At 44.5% G+C, this 22133-nt stretch overlaps 6 protein-coding genes across 8 annotated transcripts; 1 reads left to right on the top strand and 5 right to left on the bottom strand.

Annotated features, from left to right (window-relative positions):
• Positions 1-1462: 1462 nt before the first annotated feature.
• On the bottom strand, positions 1463-2623 carry LOC105913459. The gene has a single exon (XM_012847693.2). The coding sequence runs from the start codon at positions 2199-2201 to the stop codon at positions 1809-1811; it is 393 nt and encodes a 130-aa protein (XP_012703147.1). The 5' UTR covers positions 2202-2623; the 3' UTR covers positions 1463-1808.
• A 2016-nt stretch (positions 2624-4639) lies between these two features.
• Positions 4640-7012, top strand: LOC101769284 (protein trichome birefringence-like 34). The gene is made up of 5 exons (XM_004977566.2): positions 4640-5081; positions 5546-5720; positions 5803-6011; positions 6148-6306; positions 6415-7012. The coding sequence occupies exons 1-5, from the start codon at positions 4666-4668 to the stop codon at positions 6761-6763; spliced, it is 1308 nt and encodes a 435-aa protein (XP_004977623.1). The 5' UTR covers positions 4640-4665; the 3' UTR covers positions 6764-7012.
• Positions 7013-10565: 3553 nt separating this feature from the next.
• Positions 10566-11508, bottom strand: LOC101769691. Its single transcript, XM_004977567.3, has one exon. It carries the CDS (start codon positions 11352-11354, stop codon positions 10707-10709), a length of 648 nt encoding a protein of 215 aa, XP_004977624.1. The 5' UTR covers positions 11355-11508; the 3' UTR covers positions 10566-10706.
• Positions 11509-11999: 491 nt separating this feature from the next.
• Positions 12000-14076, bottom strand: LOC101770096 (protein trichome birefringence-like 34). 2 transcript variants are annotated; one of them, XM_022828243.1, is made up of 6 exons: positions 13939-14076; positions 13631-13833; positions 12976-13163; positions 12672-12880; positions 12402-12493; positions 12000-12278 (listed from the first exon to the last, which is right to left on the bottom strand). In XM_022828243.1, exons 3-6 carry the CDS (start codon positions 13105-13107, stop codon positions 12211-12213), a joined length of 501 nt encoding a protein of 166 aa, XP_022683978.1. In that variant the 5' UTR covers positions 13108-13163; positions 13631-13833; positions 13939-14076; the 3' UTR covers positions 12000-12210. The 2 variants fall into 2 exon arrangements, with proteins under 2 accessions (XP_022683978.1, XP_022683979.1); XM_022828244.1 differs by having other exon boundaries at positions 12976-13833.
• Positions 14077-14370: 294 nt separating this feature from the next.
• On the bottom strand, positions 14371-15667 carry LOC101768870 (protein trichome birefringence-like 34; the record flags this gene model as incomplete). The annotated part of the gene is made up of 4 exons (XM_004977565.4): positions 14371-14757; positions 14877-15035; positions 15173-15381; positions 15464-15667. Coding segments are annotated over 4 exons (921 nt in total), but the record flags the coding sequence as incomplete, so codon positions are not given.
• Positions 15668-16589: 922 nt separating this feature from the next.
• Positions 16590-19013, bottom strand: LOC101767270 (DNA damage-binding protein CMR1). 2 transcript variants are annotated; one of them, XM_004977562.3, is made up of 4 exons: positions 18754-19013; positions 18553-18674; positions 17248-17347; positions 16590-17158 (listed from the first exon to the last, which is right to left on the bottom strand). In XM_004977562.3, the coding sequence occupies exons 1-4, from the start codon at positions 18759-18761 to the stop codon at positions 16927-16929; spliced, it is 462 nt and encodes a 153-aa protein (XP_004977619.1). In that variant the 5' UTR covers positions 18762-19013; the 3' UTR covers positions 16590-16926. The 2 variants fall into 2 exon arrangements, with proteins under 2 accessions (XP_004977619.1, XP_004977620.1); XM_004977563.3 differs by having other exon boundaries at positions 18553-18665.
• Positions 19014-22133: the final 3120 nt, after the last annotated feature.

The raw sequence follows: 22133 nt of genomic DNA, 5'->3' as shown, positions 1-22133 counted from the left end.
TAACACGCTGTTCTATATTAATTCCCTCCAGTCACTACAGTATTTCTGCCATGCACGTACGTGCAAGATCTTATTCCTAACACATGCAGCAGCAGAGTCATCACATCATACATGCTTTTGTTTTTTTTCTTTCTTCATTCTTCTAATTGTCCTAGCTATTACCTAATTATATGCTAAGATGTATGGTGATGTATTTTTTAACACGAAGAGTTTAGTTCAACTCGTTCTGAAAAAAATCAGATTATACTATTTTGCCATTTTAAGCATAAAAAAGTAACTAATGCAGTCAACATTTTCTCAAATTTAGTTCAACGATTCGGATAGACTATATCAACATTTTGTATATAAATGTTGAAGCAGTATGTCCAAAATGTTGAAGTAGTTATTCAAAATGTTGAAACAACACATTCCAAATGTTGATTTAAAGAGTACATATAAAAATATACCCATATTGAATCTTATTTTGTTGCATTAATTCCAAGTAACACAGTGGTTCAAACGGATTTCAAAATGGATTAATGGTTTAAGAGAAAAATTACATTTGAACTTTGAAACCATCTCTCTTGTCCTCCATTTGGCGGTGGCTGGAGCATGTGAGAGAGTTGGGCTGAGGCTGACAAGAAAGCTCGCACAAATCTCCAACACCGGAGTAAACGCGCTTCCGGAAGCCACATAGCATCTGCGTGTTTAACCAGCCAGACACACACTTTTGTTTTTATTCTTTATAAAAACCAGACACTCATTATTGGCCCAACTCCGAGAACAGACTCCTCATGTAGTAAGCCCAGCAATGTCTCTTGTTTTGGGCTCTCTACACATCATGAAGCAGCAGGAACACGAAGCCCAATTCCGGCCTTGCCTCTGCTCAGGAAATTAGGGCTAAACTTAGCTAAGTGATAAAATATTGGGAAAAAAAGACTTGGGTCGCCCAAAAATTTCACTCAAATAAAGCATCACGGAAACAGTCGTCTAATCCTATTGTTAAGTTACATTGTCCGGCACTTGCATACATTCGTACGCACTCACTCAACAAATGCACGCACATCCTAACTTTATTATGAGCAGATCTTCAGATTGTCCATCTAAGGTATTGTTTAGTTCTCCCTTTTTTTCTCTTGTAATTGAGATGTTTCTGAACATAGTTTTCTTTATTGGATGGTGAACATAGTATTGGTAAACTAGATTGATGCACATACTTTTATTTTTTTGCAACAAAAAGGGAGTGGAAACCAAAGTAATGGCTGGGACATGAGTAATTAATGATAAAGCCCTAAGCAGCATACACATGCATGCCGTCGGTGGGATTAACAAGAAAGAATGAATGCCACCGTACGCGTGCGTGCATGCATGTTGCTGCCATCAGCCTGTCTGAAACGGCAATTAGCACCTGATCCACATTACTATATATTGTAGCAGAATTATATTGGATTCAGTCGATCATCTCTGAATTATTGTTGTCGGTCGATCATTGAGAGAGAGATGGTTTGGTGAGGTGGTTGAGGCCTTGACAGTAGCTAGCTAGCTAGCCTTTTTTGCTTGTCCTCGACTCCTCGTAGCCTTGTAGGTCCCGTGTGGTCGATCTTCTCAAACTTTTTGACTTGCAACCATATAATATTAGCTTCTGTAGTTTGTGGATGCTAGCTAGCTGCTCTTCCAGCCGACGAAGAATTGAAATGGAGGAGGAATTTAATTCCATTCACTCGTGGTTCGTATGAATCGGCCGTACTTCAAACACTACTACAATAATAAGCAAGCAAGGAAGGAAGGAAATTCATCCGATAAATAAAATGAGGAGAAATTCATCCAATTCATGCCCAGACTCGCTTCTTGGGGATAAGATCGAGCGTCTTGACTTTGTCTATCCTGGCGGCGAGGATGTAGTCGTTGATGGTGAGGCTGTCGCCGGCGGTGGAGAGCGTGGAGAGCTCGCCCCTCACTTGCAGCTGCTGGTTGGTGGGGCCTCGGCCTCGAGGAGCAGCGCTGCTGGGGCGTGGCCGGCGTCGTCGAACGCGGCGTTGATCGAGGGAGAGGGGCTCCGCGCCGGGCTGCAGCGGTAGGTGTGCCAGCGACAGCGCCGACAGTGTCGGGATGAGGATCTGGTGGAGGGTCTCCACGTTCCCCAGCGCCTTCTCCCCGAACTTGCTCTCGATCTCCTCTGGGAAGGGGTCGCGCGCCTCGAAGTCGCCCAATATGTCAGTCATCGCCACCACGCTGCAGCGCCACCCTACTACTCGGAGAGCTGAAGGTGCTGCCGGCGGCTGCAGCTACTACCGGCGGCGCCACGAGGGAGAGCGAGAGCACCATGATTTTTCGTTTTCGTTTTCTTTTCTTTTTCTTTTGGGATGGGAACGGACGGAATGGAACGGATGGATGAATTGCGGTCAGCCACCAGTTAGCGCCTCCTGCTTTCTCTTATCGCTCCACCTTCTGGTCCTCTTCCTCCCTTCTAGTCTCTTCTTCTCCTTCTTGCATGCAATTTGTCCACTGATTATGGAAAGGCAACACGGTTGGCGGGTTAACCCTAGTGAACGCAGTCCTCTCGTCGATCCCGGTACTACATCACTTGCTGTAGTGTGTGGATTCTAGCTAGCTGCTCTTCCAGCCGACGACGACCTTGCAATTGCTCGCTCCTGAGGTCAAAAAACACTAGAAGATCGACCAGCATTCATCCAGCTCAGTGACAGTGACAGTGACAGTAGCACCAGTAGTGCGTATCTTGGCAGTCCAGTGACAAAAAAGCTGTGTTCAACTAATACGTGCCTTGGCAGCCACTAATATAATTGATGCACATATATAATCTATTAACCTCACTCTTAACTAGATGTACTGAATCTTTGCATGCCTCTCTGTCCAGGACAGGAACGTACCTGCAAGGGCAACGACAGCAACTCCGACTCATCGGTTCCTCAGAGAAGAAGGCATGTGGCCATCAACTAGCAGGAGCAGGAATCCCATGGTACCAACTGCTAGGCTACATGCTACTGTGCGTGTGTACAGTTCTGATGTTGCTAGCCTTCTACTGCAACTCAGCAATCATTGTACCCTTCTCCAACCTTGCAACCAGATAGATTCCCTGCTGAATGCTGCCGCTCATCATCCAAGCTTTTCAGATCTACTGCACCTGCCACACAAGTCACAAGGAATTTTTCAGTTCAGTAAATGGCCAGACAGCTGAATGACTGAAAGCAAGCAAAGCCAAACACATCCGAGCCCACCGGTTAGGACAGGATACCAAACAAAGCAACTATCACCACAGAATTTCACCTAACCCTTTCTTTGGTCTCTGGAAGCACTCATTTAGTCCTTTGCTCAAACAAGATAATAACACAAAAGAGGCTACTATATGTTTTACGATTCAGCACTGAACCAAATTGATGAAAGATTGTGATGTTGCATTTGCCTCTAGGTACCAGCATCACATTATAGTAATAGTGGTGCCACCACCAATTGCCTTTCATTATTGTTAAATCTGAAGGTACTACCTTTTGGCCAAAGATTGAAAAGAAAGGCAAATAGAAGGCGTGGCCAATAATTACTTTAAAAGGAGACTGCAGGTGCTGGTGTGGCGCCAATGATCATCCATCTGGTCTCTCAAAATCAAATTCAGATCTTCATGTTTCGTAAAATAATGATTATTCCAGCACAACCATGCTCAAAAAAAGGCACGTTCCTTTGAAATGGATCATTCAGAAAGGCTGGGTCGTCGGTGCATGCTCTGTCTCGACACTCATTAAAGCAAAAACAGCATGAGATAGATGACTCTGAAAAACTGACCAAATTGACTCCGGCAGACTCATTGATGACCAAGTTGACCATCGAAAATGCAGATCATTTTTCCACTGTGGGATAGAACAGACTATTTGGTCTAGAGGAGTAGCACTTAAATTAGGAATGCTAAGACGAAAATATACATTATATTGCTACCATAGATTGCAACCAACACTAAGAGAGATCATGATTAGTTGCTGCTTTGAGGTGGGGAAGTCTGGGACATTGGTGCTCTTTGTTTTGCATTAGTGGCTTAATGACTTCAAGTTTAGTTTATTGATTGTCAAGTAAACATGCAAAAGGTGTTCTTTTTTCCTGGTGACCAGCTTTGTTTTTCTTTGTTGCTTAATTTACAAACTCAGTCTTTTTAAAGTAAGAAATCCAAGTATGTCACTTTGTTAAATTATTTGCATCCTTTCTGCCAGGTTTGGTGTGATACTGTGGTGGATTGACAGGACTGTCGGCACCAGAAACCAGCACTTGGACCTCCTCGCATCTTTTATTCCCCGTTGCCTTTTGTTTCAAAAGAATTGGAACACGTTGATCACACGAAAAAAGTATGGGATCAATTTAGCTGGTGATTTGCAAATTCAGACGACCATACAACAAACTGTAAACTGACATATATAAAATTCAATTTGTCTCAATTTCAGCACAGTAAAGATAAGCTGAGCCTGCTCATTCTTAGTTACCAAATGGTTCGATTATTCGGAACAGGCAGACGCTGCTCCCGTTATGTGGTTAGCTCAGGGGTCATTGGTCAGTTTGTTCGATTATGATTAGCACTAGACATGGACCACTTGGCCATGTGCAAGTGTGATGCCTCCATCGCAGAGAAGAGAGGTGCACCATAAAAGAGGGGAGCCAAGCTAAGCGCCACACTTTTCTGAAGGAAGAATGAAGACAGAAGCCACTCCCAAGATGACGGTGCTCCATGCTCCGGTTGGAGTGAGGAGCATCGTGAGCTCCCTAGTGGCCTTCTTCATCGTCGCCAGCTCCGTCACGTTCTTGCTTGACCGAGGCCAGGAAGCACAAGTGCAAATGGCAGTCGAGCATGGACGCCAAGAAATGCAGGTGAAGGTGGAGGCTGGGCTCCAAGAACCAGCCATGAGAGGGACTACTGAGTCGGGGGACGCTGGTGAGGAGTGCAACTGGTCGAGGGGAAGGTGGGTGTACGACAACGTGTCCCGGCCATTGTACTCCGGGCTCAAGTGCGCCTTCATCTTCCCTGAGGTGGCTTGCGACAAATATGGAAGGAAGGATGTCATGTACCAGCACTGGAGATGGCAGCCTCAGGGATGCGACCTTCCAAGGTATGATGATTATAAGATTTGCCAGGTAGTTTCGGTTCAATTTTGTTCTTGTCAATCCGAGAGTTCCAGAATATCTGAAGGTGCAGTTTTAGAAACAACAAGCACTGTCAGTATCGTAGTCAAGAATTTTGCAAGGATAATATATTTTCGTTGTTTTAAGGAAGCAGTTAAACACTCAATAAATCTACAACTGAAACAAAAGAAAGGATAGGACTACGGCGAAAAAACAACAACTTACTTTAAGATTGAAAAACTGATCTGATTATGGTCGTTAGCCAGAGGCAACAAGAAACCAAACTTGCAAGAAAACTAAATGACAGTGAAAGATCAGAAGCAAGAAAAACTCCTACCTGCTTTTTATTTTATTATCTGTACCATCCTGTAAGGGTAGGGAGATCGTATCTCGAATAACTTACTCTGCATGGTAGGACATGATTTCTGAATTTTGCCATATGTCAAAACAGATTCAACGCAACTAGGCTGCTTGAAAAGCTGAGGAACAAGAGATTAGTGTTTGTGGGCGACTCAGTCAACAGGAACCAATGGGTTTCTCTGGTGTGCATGGTGGAGGCCTCAATACCTGATGACAGGCTCAAGACGCGTATCTTCAATGGCTCTCTCATATCCTTCAAGGCATTGGTATGCTTTTCCTTCACAATTCTACAGGCTAAACAGAAACCAACAATTTCGGTTAACCGATTCAAGCGCATAATCATTTCAGGAATACAATGCAACAATAGATTTCTACTGGTCACCGTTGCTTGTGGAGTCCAACAGCGACAACCCAATTATCCACCGGGTGGAGTACCGGATCATAAGGGCAGACAGAATTGAGAAGCATGCCAGTGTCTGGAGGGATGCTGACATCATTGTCTTCAATTCTTACCTGTGGTGGAGGAAGCAGAAGGATGACATGAGGATGAAGGTTATGTAAGTCAATTTCTTTCTTGATGTTGGGTATCTCATTGCCGTCAGATTTTTTTTTTTGCCATAACTGATTAAGAAAACACAGAATCTGAAAGGTTTCCAAGTGCAATAAAATGGGTAACGTTATGAGTGTATGCAGGTATGGTTCATTTGAAGATGGCGATGCAAGGTTAGATGAAATGGAAATGGTCGATGGTTTCGAGATAGCTCTGAAGAAACTAACTGAATGGCTGGGAGAGAATATTGACAAGAACAAGACTAGAATCTTTTTCGCAGGATCATCACCAACACATTCCTGGTGAGAGAGCGAGATACCCTTTGCATTATCTGTCAACACAAATAGTACAATCTACAATGCCTTGCCTACATCTCGATGGCATCAGGTTTTAATACATGTAATTTCCAGGGCTAGCAACTGGGGTGGAGAAGACAGCAACAAGTGCCTCAACGAAACAGAGCCGATCTACAAAGTCGGGTACAAAGCGGCAACTACAGACTACAGCTTGATGGCCAAGGCTAAGTCATATTTTAGAACACTGGAGCCCAAGGGTATACATGTTCAGATACTGAACATCACAGAGCTGTCCGACTACCGCAAGGACGGGCATCCTACGGTGTTCAGGAGACAATTCGTTCCTCTAACGAAAGAGCAGATTGCGAACCCAGCCAGCTACGCGGATTGCACGCATTGGTGCCTCCCGGGCGTTCCTGATGTCTGGAACGAGTTTTTATACGGCTACCTCATGTACAAATGATACTTCACATACCATCCCAATATATAGTGTAGAAATGACATACTGCATCTAGATTAGGCTGCTTTGCTTTGCTTTGTTTTGTGCAGAGAATGGCTGGCCCCATCACATTTACATGTAGAGACAGACAAAAGGATCTGGTTGTGCACCACCTCACTACAGGAGACATTCAGAGTGAACAGTGTATATCATCAGTGTACTATTTGTTTTGATCTGACAGGGCAACATAATTCTGCAAATTCTTTTTTCACAGAGATTTACCATGTCAAAGAACAACTTAAGAATGAGAAACTGTCCTAGGAAATTCCATTTATACAGACCGTTAGGGAGGCAAGCAAGAAAAAGCAGCACATGCGAGCGATGGATCAACGAGAGAAGAGCGACCTGAACAGTAAGGGCTGATATCACTAAACCAGCAGTCTGATCCCTGAGGGAACCATGTGGAGTAGCAAGCATTAGGTAACAGGTATCCCATGATAGCGACTGCTTCTGCTTCTGCTTCTGCTTCTGCTTAAGCTTTGCAAGGATTCCCTCATCTCATATGCTATAAATCAGTAACAACTTTACCACTCTCCAGTGTTGCTTGCAGATGTTTCTCCTCCTCATCCATGCTTTACAGAGCTACTGTACCTGCCAGAAAGAAATAATTTTTGCTGAGAAAATGGCTGGCACAGGATCAGCAATATACATAGCATCATGTGCAACTCAACAGCCAAGCCCAAGCACTGTCATTAGAATAGACTCCAATGCTTAGAACATGATACCTAAACCAAACACAGCAAAAAGCACCACACAATTTCACCTAACCCTGTATTTGGCCTTTGGAGGCACTCAATTAGTTATAATATATACGCTGAAGCTGCACAAGGCAAAAGAGGCTACTGACTACTAGCACCAAGTAGAGTTCACCATCTCAAGGCTCACACCAAACCAAATTGATGCATGCTACAATATTGTGGTGATTTATGATCTTCCTTTTAACAAGATGAGAGGTACATGCATGAGACTGAATAATCACGTTGGTGCAACTGATTGCCTTATTCGTAATCTGTACGTACTTTTTTTGTCAAGAAAAAAAAAGAGATGGGCAGGAAGCCAAACAGAAGCCACGGCAAATAATTGATGGTCAGTTTCAAAAGGACTGCAGGTAATGGTGGCACACCATGTTGAAAAACGTTCTGATGATGGTAGGCTTCATCTTCACCTCCATATATACATACCAAACACTCAGACACTGCATCCCTTGTTATGGATGGCCCAAGAGTCAGTGTTCAGGTTACTTGATTAGCAATAAACCTGGACCACCTGTATTAGAGAGTGCACAATAAAAGAGGGAGCTACGCTCTGCACTGCAGCTTTCTGAAGAAGAATGAAGCCAGAAGCCACCCCCAAGATGATGGTTCTCAGTTCTCCGATTGGACTGAGGAGCTTCCTCAACTCCCTAGTTGCCTTCTCCATCATCGTCAGCTCCGTCACCTTCTTGTTCCACCAAGGCCAGGAAGGACAGGTGCCAAAGGCGATCAAGCCTTCCTTGTCCTTGGCATTCAGTTTCGTCAGTCACACTGACAGTTTCGTCAGGAACTTTGAAATCGCGCCCTCCATTCAGTTTCGTCAGGAACTGAATCGCCCCCTCCATTCAGTTTCGTCAGGAACTTTAAAATCAGCCCGATGCTCCACTTTAAGTCCAGATTCAAGTGTCTAAACTCAATTTATTTTGCCCAACATCCAGTGAATCTTGTTAACCATATGACAGGGGTTCCATTTTGCATATGAAAACCCAACTCTTACATACCAAATCTTTCAAAAACTCAAGCCAAAGTTTTGCATATTTCACTGCTCTTAAAACTGAATGGGACCTTGGCATTCAGTTTTGACACTGACAGTACAACATTCACATTTTGAGCTCCGATTAAAATAATTAAACCAAATCTTCCTTGTCCATAAACATACTCAAATTGACCTCTAAACATCCAAGAATACTCAGGCTCCAAAAAGATCCAAGTTGTTAATCTGAAATTTCTCAGAATTCAATAAAATTCTGCCAGAAACCAAATTTAACGTTGACTGATCGGTACTGATTCCAGAATTGTATTTTCAGACCATGAACAGTACCCACAACAGTACCAAGTCGATCCATCTCTGATTTTGAATTCGAGGTGCTTATGACTTGAATTTCACTTCCAATTTGATTCCTGTAAGTTCTAAATACCTTCAAGGCTCAGCTCCATATTCTTGTCACATTTCTCCAGTTTTGAATATCAAATTTGCATTTCACTTCTCCAGTTGACTTTGGCCATAATACCTTCTTTAGCATCCAAAATTTTCCATTAACACTATAATAGCCATTCTTGAACTTTTTAACACCCGGTTGTTACAGGGGCCAAGCCTTGCACTGCGCCGGGGGGCTGGCCATGCCGCTCGCCACATTGTGCCTCACCGCTCACTGGCCGGCCGAAGCACGAGCCCACGCCCGCTGCCCACAGGTTCGGTGCACGGGTCTCCGTGGAGGAGAAGGGAGAAGTGGAAGGAGATAGAGGTGAATGGAGGAGATAAGATTTGAGAAGAGTAGGGTCCACCACGGGAGTCTCTTCCAAATTTTTGTGCGAAGCGAGCGGGAGTGGTGGCTGCACAGAGCCTCAGTGCTGGCGGGCGCCAGCATAGTGCCTCAGTGCTGGCAGGCCACAGTGCTTTCAAAAAATTTCAAAAGAATTTAAATACTTGCCAAATGATTTCGAAATTGTTTCAAACTTTTACACATTGACATAAATGTTATTTAGTCAATTTAAAAATATTATTTTATAGATAACACAAATGAGAATGAGTAGTTAGTTCACTTGTCACTAGGTTGAAACCTATAGTGACAAGTGAACTAACTATTCATTATAATTTGTGTTATCTATGAAATAATATTTTTTAAATTCACTAAATAATATTTATGTGCATGTGTAAAAATTTGAAATAATTTTGAAATCATTTGCCAAGTATTTAAACAATTTTAATTTTTCTTGAAAGCACTGCGCTGGCAGGCACTCCCTCGCCGGCCCGACGAAGCTTTGTGCTGGCGGGTGCCAAACACGCCCGCCAACACGCTAATTTGCTTGTGCTAGTACAAATCGTTTGTAGCGTAGTATTCCATTCCATTCCGTTCCCATCCCAAAAGAAAATGAAAAGATAACGAAAAACCATGGTGCTCTCGCTGTCCCTCATGGCGTCGGTGGTAGTAGTTGCAGCCGCCGGCAGCACCTACAGCTCTCGGAGTAGTAGGGTGGCGTTGCGGCGTGGTGGTCAGAACGATAGGGTGGTCTGGAAGGTGCGCGACGAGTCCTGCGGCCAGGAGCTCATCGCCAGGATCAACGTCGCGCTCGACGGCGCCGACCACGCCCCAGCAGCGCTGCTCCTCGAGGCCCCCACCAACCAGCAGCTGCAGGTGAGGGCCGAGCTCTCCACGCCCTCCGCCGCCGGCGACAGCCTCACCATCAACGACTACATCCTCGAGTCAAGACGCTCGATCTTATCCCCAAGGAGCGAGTCTGGGCATGAATTTCTCCTCATTTTATTTACCGGATGAATTTCCTTCCTTATTATTTGTAGTAGTGTTTGAATTGTACGGCCGATTCATACGAACCAACGAGTGAATGGAAAATTTTGGAATTACTCCTCCATTTCAAATAATTTAATAAAGTGACATACTTGGATTTCTTACTTTAAAGACGTTTGTAAATTAAGCCAAAAAAACAAAGTTGGTCACCAGGAAAAAAGAACACCTTTTGCATATTTACTTGACAATCAATAAGCAGCGGCAGAATTGAAACGGAGGAGGAATTCCAAAATTTTCCATTCACTCGTTGGTTCGTAAGAGTCGGCCGTACAATTCAAGCACTGCTACAAATAATAAGGAAGGAAGGAAATTCATCCGATAAATAAAATGAAGAGAAATTCATCCAATTCATGCCCAGACTCGCTTCTTGGGGATAAGATCGAGCGTCTTGACTTTGTCTATCCTAGCGGCGAGGATGTAGTCGTTGATGGTGAGGCTGTCGCCGGCGGCGGAGGGCGTGGAGAGCTCGGCCCTCACCTGCAGCTGCTGGTTGGTGGGGGCCTCGAGGAGCAGCGCTGCTGGGGCGTGGCCGGCGCCGTCGAGCGCGACGTTGATCCTGGCGATGAGCTCCTGGCCGCAGGACTCGTCGCGCACCTTCCAGACGCACTGCAGCCGCGCGGGCCGCTGGTCGTCGTGCTCGGAGAGGAGCAGCCTCCAGCCGACGACCTTGAAGAGGAGCCCGCGCGCGTCGTCGAGGGAGAGGGGCTCCGCGCCGGGCTGCAGCGGCAGGCCGGCCAGCGACAGCGCCGACAGCGTCGGGATGAGGATCTGGTGGAGGGTGTCCACGTTCCCCAGCACCTTCTCCCCGAACTTGCTCTCGATCTCCTCCGGGAAGGGGTCGCGCGCCCCGAAGTCGCCCAGTATGTCAGCCATCGCCACCACCCTGCCGTTCCGACCACCACGCCGCAGCGCCGTCCTACTACTCCGAGAGCTGAAGGTGCTGCCGGCGGCTGCAGCTACTACCGGCGGCGCCACGAGGGACAGCGAGAGCGCCATGGTTTTTCGTTTTCTTTTGGGATGGGAACGGAACGGAATGGAATGGATGGATGAATTGCGCTCAACCACCAGCGCCTCCTGCTTTCTCTTATCGCTCCACCTTCTGGTCCTCTTCCTCGCTTCTAGTCTCTTCTTCTCCTTTTTTTTTTGAAAGGAAAGTCTCTTGTTCTCCTTCTTGCATGCAATTTGTCCACTGATTATGGAAAGGCAAGTTACTGACACGGTTGGCAGAGTGGCAGGTTAACGCAGTCCTCTCGTCGATCCCGGTACTACTAGCTGTAGCGTGTCTGCGTGTGGATGCTAGCTAGCTGCTCTTCCAGCCGACGACGGCCTTGCAATTGCTCGCTCCTGATCTGAGGTCAATCACCAATCGCACAAACACTAGAAGATCGACTAGCATTCATCCAGCTCAGTGACAGTGACAGTAGCACCAGTAGTGCGTATCTTGGCAGTCCAGTGACAAAAAAGCTGTTCAACTAATAATACGTGCCTCTATCGCCGCCGCCTGTCTCCCTCGTCAACACCGGCGGACGGCGGTGAATCAGCAGCCTCCCGAAGCGGCGGACAGGGACGGTATGCGGCTTCCCATGTTGCACGGCAGCGCGTCTGGATGTGAGCTGCAACGGCGCTCTGCTGCACGCAGCGATGGCGTCGAGGCTTCGAGGGTCGGGATCGACCCTGCCTCTGCCTGCCTGCCTCCGCGGTGTCGTATGCTGCTGCCTTGCCGCCCGCGGCGAGGCGGCGACGACCCAATCCTTATTGCTCAGGTTCCCATTCCCGTTCATTCCACTGCTGACATGTGCTGACTGCTTGACTGCCTGCCTGGCCTCTGAATGAATTTTATCTCAAGCCAAAGTTATCTGAACCGTAATTTGGAACGGAGGGAGTATGTCATCTGTACACGAGGTACCCCAGTTGCTAGCCCTGAAAATCATATATGCATCTTGGATCACTTTCATTCTTTCATGGGGATGGCGGTATTGTATTGTACCGATGCTTTACTTGTGTTGGCACAGGATGCAGGAGTAGTGCTTGTACTGAACTCACCAGGAATGTACATGTAGGCGATGATCCTGCGAAAACCATCCACCATCCCCACTTCCTCTAACCTTGCATCACCTTCCTCAAATGAGCCATACCTGCCCATTCATAATATGTCCAAGATATTCATTTCCTTTGAAAACTTTGTTGGTTTGTTACTATATCAGTTCAGTCACTTTTTGACTGTGATGAAATTGGTAATCTAGCAGGATGGGATTGCATGGCCTTGCATCTCTTTACCTATATATGAGTAGGAAGGGAAAGAATTGAACTTACATGACCTTCATCCTCATGCCAGGCTTATGCTTCCTCCACCACACGTAAGACTTGAAGATAATGATGTCAGCATCCCTCCAGGCATTGGCATGCTTCTCAATTCTGTCTGCCCTTATGATCTGATACTCCACCCGGTGGATAATGGGGTCATCGCTGTTGGACTCCACCAGCAGCGGTGACCAGTAGAATTCTATTGTTGCATTGTATTCCTAAAATAATAAATTGATAATCTTTTTTTTTGGACCGGCTAATGGAAATCATTGGATTTATAGTAGCCTTTAGATTTATGAAGGAAAAAACATACAAATGCCTTGAAGGAGATGAGTGAGCCATTGAAGACACGCATCTTGAGCCTGTCATCAGGTATAGAGGCCTTCACCATACACACCAGGGAAACCCATTGGTTCCTGTTGAGTGGCATTGAATCTGTTGACATGCACAAACACCGATCTCTTGTTTCTCAGCTTTTCAAGCAGCCTAGTGGCATTGAATCTGTTGACATGGAGAAAATCCAGGCATCATTTCATATACACCATGCATCCTAAGCTTTTGTCAATGACTGAATTTTATGCAAGATATGATCTCCTTTCTAGCCTTCTAGGCCTATGAAATGGATATGATAAAAATAAGTAGGTGGGATTTTTCCTCTCCACTGGTCTTTCACTGTTAATTAATTATCTAACCGCCACAATCAGATCAATTTTCCTATTTTAACAGTAACAGTTGTTTCTCTGTTTTCTGTTACAGTTACAGATTAAGCAGATGTTTCCCTGCTTCCTTCTGTAAATGAAAATATTTATTTTTTTTAAAAAAATTGTAACTCTCTGATTTTGGCACATCCTGTTGTTGTAGTACTGCACCTTCAATTTTTATTTAACTGTTGCCTTGACAATGACAAGATCAAAACTGAGCTAAAAAAATACTCCCAACTGGACTAGGGAAATCTGTTATAATCATACCTAGGAAGGTCGCATGCATGAGGTTGGCATCTCCAGTGCTGGTACATGACGTCCTTCCTGCCATATTTGTCGCAAGACAACTCAGGGAAGATGAAGGCGCACTTGAGTCCAGAATACAGTGGCCGGGCAAAAATTGTTTCTTTCTGGCAGGTACAGTAGCTCTGTAAAGCATGGATGAGGAGGAGAAACATCTGCAAGCAACACTGGAGAGGGGTAAAGTTGTTACTGATTTATAGCATATGAGATGAGGGAATCCTTGCAAAGCTTAAGCAGAAGCAGAAGCAGAAGCAGTCGCTATCATGGGATACCTGTTACCTAATGCTTGCTACTCCACATGGTTCCCTCAGGGATCAGACTGCTGGTTTAGTGATTGCAGCCCTTACTGTTCAGGTCGCTCTTCTCTTGTTGATCCATCGTTCAAATGTGCTGCTTTTTCTTGCTTGCCTCCCTGACGGTCTGTATAAATGGAATTTCCTAGGGCAGTTTCTCATTCTTAAGTTGTTCTTTGGCATGGTAAATCTCTGTGAAAAAAGAATTTGCAGAATTATGTTGCCCTGTCAGATCAAAACAAATAGTACACTGATGATATACACCGTTAACTCTGAAAGTCTCTTGTAGACTGTAGTGAGGTGGTGCACAGACAGATCCTTTTGTCTGTCTCTACATGTAAATGTGATGGGGCCAGACATTCTCTGCACAAAACAAAGCAGCAAAGCAGCCTAATCTAGAGATGCAGTATGTCATTTCTACACTATATATTGGGATGGTATGTGAAGTATCATTTGTACATGAGGTAGCCGTATAAAAACTCGTTCCAGACATCAGGAACGCCCGGGAGGCACCAATGCGTGCAATCCGCGTAGCTGGCTGGGTTCGCAATCTGCTCTTTCGTTAGAGGAACGAATTGTCTCCTGAACACCGTAGGATGCCCGTCCTTGCGGTAGTCAGACAGCTCTGTGATGTTCAGTATCTGAACATGTATACCCTTGGGCTCCAGTGTTCTAAAATATGACTTAGCCTTGGCCATCAAGCTGTAGTCTGTAGTTGCCGCTTTGTACCCGACTTTGTAGATCGGCTCTGTTTCGTTGAGGCGCTTGTTGCTGTCTTCTCCACCCCAGTTGCTAGCCCTGGAGATTACATGTATTAAAACCTGATGCCATCGAGATGTAGGCAAGGCATTGTAGATTGTACTATCTGTGTTGACAAATAATGCAAGGGTATCTCTCTCTCTGTCTCTCTCTCTCACCAGGAATGTGTTGGTGATGATCCTGCGAAAAAGATTCTAGTCTTGTTCTTGTCAATATTCTCTCCCAGCCATTCAGTTAGTTTCTTCAGAGCTATCTCGAAACCATCGACCATTTCCATTTCATCTAACCTTGCATCGCCATCTTCAAATGAACCATACCTGCATAGACTCGTAACGTTACCCATTTTATTGCACTTGGAAACCTTTTCAGATTCTGTGTTTTCTTAATCAGTTATGGCAAAAAAAAAATTCTGACGACAATGAGATACCCAACATCAAGAAAGAAATTGACTTACATAACCTTCATCCTCATGTCATCCTTCTGCTTCCTCCACCACAGGTAAGAATTGAAGACAATGATGTCAGCATCCCTCCAGACACTGGCATGCTTCTCAATTCTGTCTGCCCTTATGATCCGGTACTCCACCCGGTGGATAATTGGGTTGTCGCTGTTGGACTCCACAAGCAACGGTGACCAGTAGAAATCTATTGTTGCATTGTATTCCTGAAATGATTATGCGCTTGAATCGGTTAACCGAAATTGTTGGTTTCTGTTTAGCCTGTAGAATTGTGAAGGAAAAGCATACCAATGCCTTGAAGGATATGAGAGAGCCATTGAAGATACGCGTCTTGAGCCTGTCATCAGGTATTGAGGCCTCCACCATGCACACCAGAGAAACCCATTGGTTCCTGTTGACTGAGTCGCCCACAAACACTAATCTCTTGTTCCTCAGCTTTTCAAGCAGCCTAGTTGCGTTGAATCTGTTTTGACATATGGCAAAATTCAGAAATCATGTCATACCATGCAGAGTAAGTTATTCGAGATATGATCTCCGTACCCTTACAGGATGGTACAGATAATAAAATAGGAAGCAGGTAGGAGTTTTTGTTGCTTCTGATCTTTCACTGTCATTTAGTTTTCTTGCAAGTTTGGTTTTTCTTGTTTGCCTCTGGCTAACGACCATAATCAGATCGGTTTTTCAAATGCAACATCACAATCTTTCATCAATTTGGTTCAGTGTTTAATCGTAAAATATATAGTAGCCTCTTGTGTGTTATCTTGTTTGAGCAAAGGACTAAATGAGTGCTTCCAGAGACCAAAGAAAACGTTAGGTGAAATTCTGTGGTGATAGTTGCTTTGTTTGGTATCCTGTCCTAACCAGTGGGCTCGGATGTGTTTGGCTTTCAGTCATTAAGCTGTCTGGCCATTTACTGAACTGAAAATAAAGTTCCCTGTGTGATAGGTGCAGTAGATCTGAAAAGCTTGGATGATGAGCGGCAGCATTCGGCAGAGAATCTATCTGGTTGCAAGGTTGGAGAAGGGTACAATGATTGCTGAGTTGCAGTAGAAGGCTAGCAACATCAGAACTGTACACACGTACGCCTTCCTGCTCCTGGTAGTTGATGGCCACATGCCTTCTTCTCTGAGGGATCGATGAGTCGGAGTTGCTGTCTGTCGTTGCCCTTGCAGGTACGTTCCTGTCCTGGATAGAGAGGCATGTAAAGATTCAGTACATCTAGTTAAGAGTGAGGTTAATAGATTATATATATGCATCAATTAGGTTTGATTTGGCAGCAAGGGGAGTTAAACCACAGGGAGAAAAGCCACCAGGGGGATTTTAGTGGCAAATCAATTTCCCCATCTGGGTTTGGGAACCAAGAGGCTAAATTCCCCTTTGGAGCAAAAAAAATACTTCAAAAATGCAGAAAAAATTAAAGAAAAATCAGAAATAAACATCCTTGTTCAAATAAACGTATCCTTGTTCAAACGCATTCAAGCAGCACAGATGGTGATAAATGGGTGGGTGTAATAATTAGATAAGGCATCAGTTCCATCGCATATATTACAATACCAAATGGTTCTCCGGTGCTAACTATTATACATTTTGATAGCAGTATGATGCTAAGCAAGCAACAGGTGTTGTACTCAACCACGAGATGAGGATCTTCCCGGTTAGGAACTTGGGCATAGCAGGATTTCACAGGTGAGTCGGTGAAGATCTTGTTGCTTCATGCTCTGGTCCAGGGAAACACCTTATCACCGGAGCCTTTAAACTCTGGTCCAGAGAAACACCTTACCACTGGAGCTTGCACCAGCCAGGTGGCCAACTTTGTAGGGGTGCAGCAAAAACCGGCACGGGATGGCTGTCATGTGTTCACTCTCAAGAGATGCCGTGTATGAAGTCGAGAGGCTCTTCTCACTGCGATCAACTGAGATAACATCTATTACTCTTTTCATGTTCCCAACAAATAGGTTGCTGTCGCTCCAGCTCCAGATTGCCCTGCAAAGCACGAATTGAGTTTCACCACGAAAACAGTGACATGATATTCACTAAAGATTGCGAAACTAAGGTGACAAGAGCTCGCATACTTGAATGTGGACAGCCATCTGCCTGTCCTGTTGTTATGGTCGAGAACACACGAGTCATCAAAGTTGTCCACATTTAAAAATCCGGACAGTGCCGTCAAGGCTACAGATAGTAAGAAACTAAGAATAAGATCATTTGTAACATTTAAATGTGTGATCCGTATCAATATAAACCTGTGAATGGTAGAACATAAGTATCTTTATTATTACATGAGACACTAAGTTGCTGTACTAACAACATAGAAACTATATTGAATCAGATTAACAAACAGGCACAAGACACATTCTTTTTGTAACTCCCACTTCTTTAGCAACTTCAGAAAGACAATCTTCATTGTAATTTCACTACGTTAATTGATGAGAGGTGATTCTTTAGAACTCATGAGTGGTGCTTCTATGCTCTGCAAACAGTCAAAAGGCATATAAATATAAACACGCTAAAGCTCTGATGTGCAACCATATGTAATTCCAGTTGCTTGCTTCAGAACCCATGCAGTTTAATTTTGAGAAGGACCTTTAAACAGGACATACGTGAATCATAATGTTGCTAGCAAAAGTAGCAAAATGGTTAGGAAAAATGAGCATCTGGTTGTTGAAAGCATAAGGACATTAGTAGAAGTCAAGTGATTTCTTATAATCGCCATCTCAAGCTAGCATCATTTGCACTAAAAGAATAAATGGTACCTCTTTTAGAGCCTCTTGACCACAGCACTGGCAGAACACAGCAAGATAAGCAACCTAACAAATTTGATTGCTTCCGAATTCTGAAGCTAAAAATGTTCCAAATTTTGTCCGAAAATAGCAAGTTCTTAGTGACTGCATACTTAAGCTAAGGACTAACTAACTTCAACATCCAAATGGATCACAATGTCACATTTTGTAGTATACTAGTATGTCACATTTTCTCCTCTGTTAGTTGTACCAAAATCAAGTTTAGTGAACTGACAGATATGTGCATACAATGCAAGAGTCAAAATCTTTAACCAATCTTTCTCAAGACCTTTGGTAACTTACCAATAAATGGTATGTTACAGAACTAGAGCAGTACACAGGCAATACATTGACAAACACATTGACCAGGATTTCAATCAGAAATACCCAGAATTATTTCTGATAAAAGGTTAGCAAACATGCACCAAAATTTAGCTAACACCTATTCTTCCCATTGTTGGTGTTCATGAGGCAACAAACAAAATTACATCAACTAACCATGGAACTATACATCTGACTGACAAGGATGACCAATCAAACAATCAACTAACCACGGAACTATACATCTGACTGACAAGGATGTACCAAGTGAATCACCTGATGGCTGATGGGGAGGTGGAGGTGGCAGGGGAGTCCGAGTCGGGCAAGTCCGCCGCCGTACGAACTGCGTCAGGTCGTCATTGGCCGTAGGAACCGCGCCGCCGTAAGATCTGCAAGAACTTTTGTGAGTGTGAGGTGAGGTGAAAAGAGGAGAGGAGAAACCCTAGCATGGCAGGGAGAGGCTGGTGGAGGACTTACCCTAGCATGGCAGGGAGGGCGGAGGCGCGACAGGTCGTCGGAGACGAGCAGGAGGGAGGGCGATGGCAGAGGGCGATGGCGGAGGAGCGAGCGACTGCGGCGGCGGCGTTCGACGGAGCGGAGGAGGAGACGGGGGGGCGGCGGAGGAGGAGGAGACGGGGAGCGGCGGCGGAGGAGGAGACGCGGGGTGGCGGCGGCTTTCTGGCGAGACGAGGAGACGCGGGGGAGACGGTGTCCACGGGACGGGGACGGGTGCCCGATGGCTGGAGGCCGGGAGCCGTTCCGCGCGGAAGATTGGGCGGAGACGGGCCGGACTTCCCCGCCTAGCAGGCTTCCAAAGACGCCGGTGAACTGACCCGTGGGAACTTTCCGCGTGGCCCGCCAGCGCGCGTAAATGGCCGGGAACCCGGCGGGGAATTGGGCTGCCAAAAGGGCCCTCAGAGAGAGAGAGAGAGGGGCCATGGCCCATGGCAAGAAGGGAGGCAGGCCCCCTGCGGGCCTCGATTCCATTGGGCTGGCCCATGTAGGAATTCTAGCAATCCCCACATTTTTGCTGCGAGCCACACCAATCCAGACATGTCCCTTCGGCCCGTTTCGTTCTCTCTCTCTCTCTCGAACACACAATTTCTTTGCAAAAAAATACGAATGCAAGTTCATCTTAATGCCTGTGCGAGAGCTTTGAACGAGTGTCTGGTTATTCAGGTCACTGGTACGCAAGTTAAAAACCATCTTAGAAAGTGAAAAAAAAATTATGGAAAGACTGTGGAGCTGAAAGCTTGAGTGGAGCTAATTGGGACGAAGGAAGCTGCACCATAACCCTTAAGAGAGAGCATTACATTGGTCATATTCGGGTTAGGTTATTGCTGGACTGAAGTTTTTACCATATGTTTACTAAAATTTATGGCATCTATGTATTTTGCCTACTAGGACCATCGTGAGGATGCCAACTACTTAAACACTCCAATTAAGCACTACCATGAGATGGCCACTATCTTTGGCAATAGTTTGGCAATTGGTGCATATGCCAAGGGAGAAAATGACTCTCTTGCTACTGAGGTTACTGAAACAGAGAATGCACCGAAAGACACTGAAGATGCTTCACCTACAAATGAACAAGTAGTGGCAGGGCCTGATGAGGCGACAAATGTCTGTCAACAATGCTGGTGGGGAGTTCTCATGTACTAAACCACCACCACCACCAAAGAAGGCCAAGGTCATTGTGGAAGATCCTAACATTGCCATGGTGACTATGATTAGCCAGAGCCTTGGAAACTTAGCAGCAGCCCTAACAAATGTCACCAAGGCCATTACTTTAGATGGTGACATTCCTGCAGGACTTTATGATGCCATGATGAGTATCTTTGGATTTGATGTAGCCTATCTTGATCACTACTATGTTTATTTGTGTGACCATCTACCACAAGTAAGGGCCTTTTACAAGCTGCCCCTGTCGAGCAAAATGATATGGGTTGCAAGGTACATCAAGGAGCACCTTTCCAACAACTGTAATCTATGATGGTTTATGATTCGTGATTGTGTGTTGTACCTAGTCCTGAACTGAAGTTTGGTGTTGTGGTATTTGTTAGCGTGTTGGTGTTGGTCCTAATATTTTGCTAACCATATGCACTGAAACTATGGTGGTTGATGACTCCGACAACCGAATCGCACAGAGTGCGAAAACCCGACTCACTTCAAACACCTGATCACGGCAAATTGGGTAATAAAAATAGTCAAAAGGGCTGTCAACTTAAATGATTTTAACCCCTCTCAGTCGATCTTTTGCTTATATCTGGATGCGTTCTTTTATGTCAATTTATTTATTTAATGAGTTTTATTTGCTTTCTCATTATATTGAGGTAAAGTTACCACCTATATTAGGGAGGTTATCATACCCTGATTCATTCAGGGAACCAAACATAATCTTATACCATCCTATGTCATCCTATTCAAGCAACCAAACAAAACCATGTAACATCCCATTTAGACAACTAAACATCCAACTATTATCATATCATTCAGGATCATCCTATCCAGGTGAATCATCCCATACATGTTCCACTTTATTTAAGCAACCAAACACTACCTATAGTCTCGTAGATGATGCAAGTGTTTGTATATTCGTCTTGTGCAACTAGCAAATGATGTTGATGTGTGTAAGACGTCGAATGTCCCAGACTTGTGTTTGTCGACCCGCCGCTTGAAAACATGCAGCAGCAGCTGTTTAATTTGAGGATTCACTTGGATCATCCTACTAAGCAAGGCAAATTTGGTTTGGACATCAGCTTAATTTGTATTTTCATTACATACACTCCGCGCAACTGATGCATGTTTTTGTTCAAAGGAAAAAAAAAAGAAATAAGCCAGCACTCTGCAGTCTGCGCTAGTATGTCGATACACATACGTCTTCTTCCTATTACAAGGCCAGATATATAAAAACCACTGATCGTGGAGTTGGATGACCATGTCGACGTCCAAATTACTGACTCGCGGGAGACGGGATGGTCAGGGATCAACCCATTCTATTCTATGAATAAAAAAAAGACAGGAGCAGGAAATTATAGTATATAATTGTATCATAGGCTGTAACCTGGGGGTGTGGTTTAATTTGTGTGACTAAAATTTCACGATGACACGGTCACCACATGGAGCTGACGTGTAAAAATAAACTAGAACGGTAACGCCAAGTTGCGTGGCGTGACTGACAAAACAGTCACGCCAGCAAGTATGGTGTGACAAGCTCCATGCTAGCCTTCTTCTAAGCATACAAAAATTCAATCTACTTAGCCTTATTTCCTTCTACATTTTAATTAGCTAATGAGATCATAAATTCTTCAAACTTTTCAGGTATAATATGTGTTGGTACTCTAAAATATGGTTTATAAAATGAAGTATCCAATTTATAAATAGGTTAAGTGATCTCCAGTTTAGCTTCAGAGTTTATAAGTTCAAACTTTAGACTCCAAAATAAATAATCAAGTCTCCATTTTGGTCCTCCTTAACTTCCCAAATCCATTTACCCGATATTCCTACTCAATTTTTAGGTGAACATTTCCAAAGTTGATACATGAAATCTTTTTAAAACGTAATCCAAAGATGCATAGTTATCACTGTTTTCAGGACTTGGTGAGATTTCCAGTCGAGGCTGAAAACAGGATAATTTGCCAACTTGGACTTATTCTTTGAACTCTCATTGCTCTAAATCATTGAACCATAATCCTTCCATGACAATGTGTATAATTTCTACTCCAACTTTCATGTTGTCCAAATTTTGAGTGTTTAGCTAAAATCCAAAAATCCACACCCCTCAACATGGCTGTTTTGGTAACATATCCAACACTTAAGACATTTCAGCCACTTGGGAAACAATAACACTTATAATA

Source organism: Setaria italica, chromosome VII (assembly GCF_000263155.2).
Source record: "Setaria italica strain Yugu1 chromosome VII, Setaria_italica_v2.0, whole genome shotgun sequence".
In the NCBI taxonomy this organism is placed as follows: Eukaryota; Viridiplantae; Streptophyta; class Magnoliopsida; order Poales; family Poaceae; genus Setaria; species Setaria italica.
The sequence above is the reverse complement of the archived record's forward strand: the minus strand, read 5'-3'. Positions and strand labels throughout refer to the sequence as shown.

Excerpts from the sequence above, each read along its gene's own strand:
- LOC101770096 (XM_022828244.1), bottom strand. The coding sequence starts at position 13,107 with ATGTCAACAGATTCAATGCCACTCAACAGGAACCAATGGGTTTCCCTG. Across the intron at positions 12,881-12,975 it reads TCATCTCCTTCAAGGCATTT|GAATACAATGCAACAATAGA; the intron begins GTATGTTTTTTC and ends TTATTATTTTAG. Across the intron at positions 12,279-12,401 it reads CGCCTACATGTACATTCCTG|GGCTAGCAACTGGGGTACCT; the intron begins GTGAGTTCAGTA and ends TATGATTTTCAG.
- LOC101769284 (XM_004977566.2), top strand. The coding sequence starts at position 4,666 with ATGAAGACAGAAGCCACTCCCAAGATGACGGTGCTCCATGCTCCGGTT. Across the intron at positions 5,082-5,545 it reads CAGGGATGCGACCTTCCAAG|ATTCAACGCAACTAGGCTGC; the intron begins GTATGATGATTA and ends ATGTCAAAACAG. Across the intron at positions 6,307-6,414 it reads TCATCACCAACACATTCCTG|GGCTAGCAACTGGGGTGGAG; the intron begins GTGAGAGAGCGA and ends TGTAATTTCCAG.
- LOC101769691 (XM_004977567.3), bottom strand. The coding sequence starts at position 11,354 with ATGGCGCTCTCGCTGTCCCTCGTGGCGCCGCCGGTAGTAGCTGCAGCC.
- LOC105913459 (XM_012847693.2), bottom strand. The coding sequence starts at position 2,201 with ATGACTGACATATTGGGCGACTTCGAGGCGCGCGACCCCTTCCCAGAG.
- LOC101767270 (XM_004977562.3), bottom strand. Across the intron at positions 17,348-18,552 it reads ACCTCCCCATCAGCCATCAG|CCTTGACGGCACTGTCCGGA; the intron begins GTGATTCACTTG and ends TACTATCTGTAG. Across the intron at positions 17,159-17,247 it reads AGATGGCTGTCCACATTCAA|GGCAATCTGGAGCTGGAGCG; the intron begins GTATGCGAGCTC and ends CGTGCTTTGCAG.